Source organism: Ascaphus truei, chromosome 16 (genome assembly GCF_040206685.1).
Source record: "Ascaphus truei isolate aAscTru1 chromosome 16, aAscTru1.hap1, whole genome shotgun sequence".
Classification (NCBI taxonomy): domain Eukaryota; kingdom Metazoa; phylum Chordata; class Amphibia; order Anura; family Ascaphidae; genus Ascaphus; species Ascaphus truei.
The window spans coordinates 13087174-13093173 of NC_134498.1; the positions used below are offsets into that span (position 1 = coordinate 13087174).

The following is a 6000-nucleotide window of genomic DNA, read 5'->3' on the forward strand; positions in this document are numbered from 1 at the left end:
CAACCCATTGCCACCTACTGGGCAGGCTCTACTGAGCTTGGCAGACCAGAGGGTCCTCCCCGCAGGGGTTCTCTATTCTCCGGACCCAGTACTTTGCACCCCGACATCTCTCAACATCCCGTCTCCTCTTTGAGCTACTATGTCTATCCAGACTCCCCGGCACCTATATGGATTCCTGGGCTGAGTGAATAGACAATTATAGTAAAAGCACAAAACATCATAAATTAAGTTTTTTTTACACATTATCTTTTGGGGAGACCCATATCTGTGCGGGAGATGGATCTGGGGTATCTGGGCTCAAAAACCAGGAGTCTGGGGGACACTGGGCAGCCCCGGTGTAATTCCACTCAGGTACCCGCAAATAGTGCCTGCACATCTGGTAGAATTAGGGGACTGCCAATATCTTTGGCCCCCGAACTCCTGTAAACAAAATAATTGCATTTCGACCCAAATATCCCACATAAAACCTACACACAAGTTGCACGTGTCTAGGGCAAAGGGAACATGAAAAGCAGGGGTCACTTTATTTTTCACATGTATAATCCCTGGCTTATAGTGCTATCTAGCTGCCAGGGACCCCATGGTTTCAGGGGTAACCAGATGGGCTTAAACCTTTGTGTAGCCTGGTTACCCCTCCCATCACATTAGTGTTTGGTGCAAAATCATAGTGCTGTCTTGTTCTTTTGGTTCTCTGAGTTTTAACCAATCTCCTGCCCTTCTTTCTGTGCCTGTGGATCCTCCTGTAGGTGGGGATACATACAAAGTAGAAGAGCAGTTACTACCGAATTCCTTTTTTATTCCTGTTTAATGCTCTTGTGTCCCGTTTTGTATATTTGGGCTACACTGGTGGTGCCATATAAATAAACATATACATATGTACTGTACTTACATATATTTTAATGGATCCAAAATGCAGTCCATTTTAATAACTATATAATCATTCACAAGAAGAAATCCGTCCGCTGGGGAATGCAAATGTGTAACATCTCAGACTTCAACTTCCTAAGGTCTAAACTGGTTTGTTTATCATTTATTTAGACAGTACTTGTGTCTTAAATGTCACTAAATTAGATGGTATATGCACGGTATTCTGTAAAGTAATTATAATATTTCTGCGCTGTCCTGTAAAACACCGGCAGAAGCCCAATTTCCTAGCCCAGGGCTGGGCACCAGCTGCAAGTTGACAGTATTCTTTAAATCAGTCTCACTTTGCTTACCAGGTAAAGCGGACGGGGGAGGGGAATTACAAGTCTGGATCAAAGAAGCTAAGAACCTGACGGCCGTTAAGACAGGAGGAACATCTGACAGCTTTGTTAAGGGGTGAGTGAAGATGGTCTTACACTTAATAGTCAACTGGATCATCTCCAGTGGCTCAGGAAAAGAAGGATTTAGTTACAAATAAGCAAATGGTTTTGAGATTGTTGTCTTCCACAATATAACTTTTTTAAGCACGTTTGTCTCAATCATTTGGCTCGGTACTGGTCATCTTGCTTATGAAGTAATAGAGAAAGTATATGCAGTAGGACCTCTTCATTCGGTGCCGTTTTTAAGACTCTTATTAAACAAACAGTGACATCTGTCAATGAAGTATCTTCTTTTGAGATGTACCAGGCTCTATTTTTCAACAGTACAACCAGTAGTGATGAAATTTTAATGCTGACAAAATGAGACCATGCCCCCAAGAACATGCACTATCATTTTAGTGCCAGAGGCCTTGCAACAATTGACTGTATTATTCGAGTTTTTGCGAGTTGTGCACATGTACGTGGCACCAATGTTCAAGCCAGGGTTTTTCAGCTTGGAGAACTGGCATACAACCAAAATGTACATTATTTCTCCTTATAACAAATGATAAAGAGGCAAAACACACTAATATCAGAACAAACCTAAATTGCAAACCAGACACACAAGGTTCAATTGCAAAACATTCTCTAACATATTAAGGTTTAAGGTCCGTCAAGTTGAAATACGTTCCATCTCATTGTTCTGGACTTCCATAAAGCCCTTATTCCGAGCATCCAGGACTTCATCATTCTGTAGAAATGAAGACGTGTTCGGCCTTGATATTGCGTACTAACTAAATGTACAGTATTGGTTATTTCTCTGGGCAGTTACTGTACTTTCACAGTTTAATTTGCCCGGGGCACGTGCTATTGTGTTGATATTCCCCGTGTATACAATAGTTTATCTGAGAGACTCATGAGTACTCTATAACAGTATGTGAGGATATGGAGAGTTCCCTTTAAAAAAAAAAAAAAAAAAAAAAAAAAGGAAAGGACATTTGCAGCATGGCAGCTGCTGATAACACATCGGTTTAATGGAGAAAATAAATAGTCATAAACAAATCCGTAACATTTTGGTTCCCTAAGAGAGGGTCAATACTATTTCATGTGTGTAAGAGTTACAATGGGGGTAGAAGTACTTTAGTACTGTAAAAGCACCAGGTGACTTTGGAAAAGTCACTGTGGGCCATAAGACACCATCGGTGCTGGGAGACCCCTTACAGCCCCATTCAAGTAAAGGGCTATATTTACTAAGCGCTGCTATTCCACAAGGCATCTTATGGTCCGGAAGACACCTCATACATTTGAATGGGATGTATTTACTAAGCCATGAGGAAATACGGAGTACACTGCTTGGTAAATATGAACCTCTATCTTTTTATGTATCAGACATCAAAACCATTCTATCTTTAGATTTTTATACCCAAGATACTACAAATTCTTGTATAATAAAATGATGAATAACCCCTCTTTCTATTGCCATCCTTAGTTATCTGCTGCCACTTAAAAACAGGAACACGAAGAGAAAAACCCCGGTAATGAAGAAGACCCTAAATCCTCATTACAACCACACCTTTGTGTACAGTGGGGTCAGACCAGAGGACTTGTATAATGTGTGTCTGGAACTGACCGTGTGGGTCCGGGAGCCACTGTCCAGCAATGACTTCCTAGGAGGAGTGAGACTAGGCATTGGAAATGGTGAGAGGTCCTCCCCCCTCCCCCCTTGAACTCATGTCGGCTTCATGTTCCACCTGTTTAGAAATCAAAGGTGCAACCTACAGTATTACCTCTTCTGTGCTAATAGGGTGTCTAGCACACACAATTGCTGGAAGGGAGGTGGCTTCCAGGTACAATGGAGACAACCTGTTAAAGCATAAGAACTAGACTCCCCTCACTTGTGTTAAATATGAAAAAAATATTCCTTTTATTCCTGTTTAATGCACTTGTGTAACTTTTGTATACTCTCCCTGTAGTGTCTCTTTACAACTCTATAAAGCCTTGGCTACATTGGTGGTGTTATATAAGTTAACCTGTACATACATATATTTTAATGGTTCCAAGATGCCCCCATTTTAATAACTATATAATCATTCACAAGAATAAATCGGTCTGATTCGGTGTACGTGGGCTCTCCATGAATTGTTGATAAATGGATCATTCTTAGAACCGTGTGAAGTTGATTGAGGAGATGGGTTCAGTGTCTCTTTATCAACAACCCAGGCCAATCAAATGGGCGATTTTCAAAGAGTTATGAAGTTTCCATGCACAAGATGGTGGTAATGTAAGCTCTAACAGTGTTGCTTATTGAAGGAATTACTCTTTCAGTTCTAATTCCAATGACAGAAAGTCCTATTTGAGCAGCACTTTTTATAAACCCAGTGTGATTGCTCACACCCTTAGCTTAATCTATATTATTTTTTTCTAGGCCTGAGCAATGGAGAAAATGTAGAATGGATGGATTCCACTGGAGAAGAGCTAGGCCTCTGGCAGAAGATGAGTCAGTATCCGGGATCCTGGGCAGAAGGAACTTTGCAGCTCCGTCCCACCATGGCCAAACCAAAGCCGTGAGCACCCAGCACCTTCTGCCATAACTGTGTTCACTGAAGCAGAACCTGAGACAGCAGTCAACTATTTCCTGCAATTTGCCACTCCATTTTTAATGCACTGTACATTATATTCTAGGAAAGCAAAAAAAGTCTATTGTATCTTATTTTAAAATAATCCAAGGATAATAGTACCTTGTGTTGATTTCTATTCCGTTTGTTAATTTGTATCACTTTGTTGAAACTAATGGATTGCCAGCCCCTTGGATGGAAGGGGTTAACATTGTTTGTATATGAGACAAGCGTGTCCTTTATTTGCGTGTGTGTGTGTGTGTGTGTGTGTGTGTGTGTGTCTCTTCATCGGCCCTGCCTTTGTTGGACACAGTTATTTGTTTCTGATACTTGCAGGTATTTGAATGGTTTGTGTGGGTGCTGTGCCAGACACCTATTTAAATGAGTAAATTAAATGCTTCTCTAATATTTTATTATTTTCATATTTCCTACTCGGCCTGCTTCTGATTAATGAACAGGTTTAATGACCTGGAGTATTTATACAGACCTTAACAGAACCAAACATTCCTATCCGAAGAGGCATTTGCAGCCTAACAGAACCCCTGGTGCCAGATTTTAATTCCTCCAACTCTATCAAACAACCAACATTAAAGTCTTTCTAGTAGACGATAAGTGTAATCATTAGAGGCTCTATAATATTCCTGTATCTACATTTTTTTCAAGCAGAAGAGGCATTTGTCATTTTGCAGAGTAGTGTCACCTTGGCCATTATTTGATAAGCAGTCTTCTGCCATAAGGAACCTTCCTGCGCTTGAAAACGCCCTTTAGCCCATAGGTTTGAAGGTCGGCAAGGTGTCCTCCAGCGCCGGATGGTGCCTTATGGCAGAAGACTGCATCCCCGTTTAATGCTGCTATGATTTCTTTAAGTCCATTAAATTGACTGACTTCACCGCCTTGTATTCTATGTGGTGTGCTTGACTTTAACGCTTGTATACTGACTTATCTTGACCAGGATTCTGTCTCTAGCACCCTCGTTGGTGACTTTATATGTCCTTTAAATTCTTCGACCTCTTGTTGGTCATCCCAAATTGCTGGCACTAGATCTTTCTTTCTTGAGACTGCTTAGTAAATATGGCCTTGTGTCCTCCGTTTCCTTTTGTTGTACCCTTGTTCATTTTCACTTCCGCTATGACCACGCACAAACCATCAGTAATACCATGTAGCACAGCTTCTAGAACTACTATGTTTTAGATTAATAATGAAGCTATTATCGACGTTATGATAATCCGCAGTGCTGGACTTCCCCATACACCAGAGGTGGCCAACTCCCATCCATGGGTCATCAACAGGTCAGGTTTTCAGGATATCCCTGCTTCATCACAGGTGGCTCAGTCATTGACTCTTCCACCTGTGCTGAAGCAGGGATATCCTGCAAACCTGATCTGTTGGTGGCACTTGAGGACCGGAGTTGGCCGTGCCTACCCTAGACATACAACATGAAGGCTTTATCAATATAACATTTTTTAATTACAGTGATGTGACTAATGTTTATTAAATGGGAGTCGCCTGGAGAGGATCAGAGTTATTTTTCTTGGCATTCTTGTACTGTACGTGTATAACTCTAGTCGTGTACAGTATGCCCCTCCCAATATGTATGTGTATATCTAACTGTCCTAGCTATTTGTGTATCTGTAAATATGTGTCTCTCAGCCTGATCAAATTCTTCATTGTAAAATCCTCCGGTACTCTGTATTTTGGAGATATAAATAAACATTTGTATTCTTTACATTCTGATTTTAATCCTTGACAACACAACTTTAAAATCACTGCATCCCCCCCTTTCACCAAGAATAGGCATCTAATGTCCCTTGCATAACACATGCTTCAAAATGGACCTGTATGATTGTTCTCCATGGATGCACTCTATATGCAATAGACTGTGAGATCTCAAACGCTTGTGTATGATTTACGTCTGTCAACTGTCATGTTGGTTCCCTTGTAGGGGTGTGCAATATCCTCGCTTGACCAAGCACTTCTAAGGTACTTCTAAGGTTTTACAACCAATCCAAATGAAGCAGCCCTCTCCCAACTAAAACCTCACTGACTGCCCCACACCTCTGGAATGCTCTCCTCCTCAATATCCGACTTGCACCCTCTCTCTC

The 6000-nt window shown here is 41.2% G+C and overlaps 1 protein-coding gene across 3 annotated transcripts in view; it reads left to right on the forward strand.

The window, feature by feature from the left end:
* Positions 1-5624, forward strand: part of SYTL4 (synaptotagmin like 4) — an 89378-nt gene extending 83754 nt beyond the window's left edge. For all 3 annotated transcript variants that reach the window (XM_075572791.1, XM_075572794.1, XM_075572793.1), the window contains exons 15-17: positions 1221-1320; positions 2773-2981; positions 3709-5624. In XM_075572791.1, coding sequence (XP_075428906.1) covers positions 1221-1320; positions 2773-2981; positions 3709-3851 — 452 coding nt within the window. In that variant the 3' untranslated portion in view covers positions 3852-5624. The remainder of the gene's footprint in view (positions 1-1220; positions 1321-2772; positions 2982-3708) is intronic.
* The last annotated feature ends 376 nt before the right edge of the window (positions 5625-6000 follow it).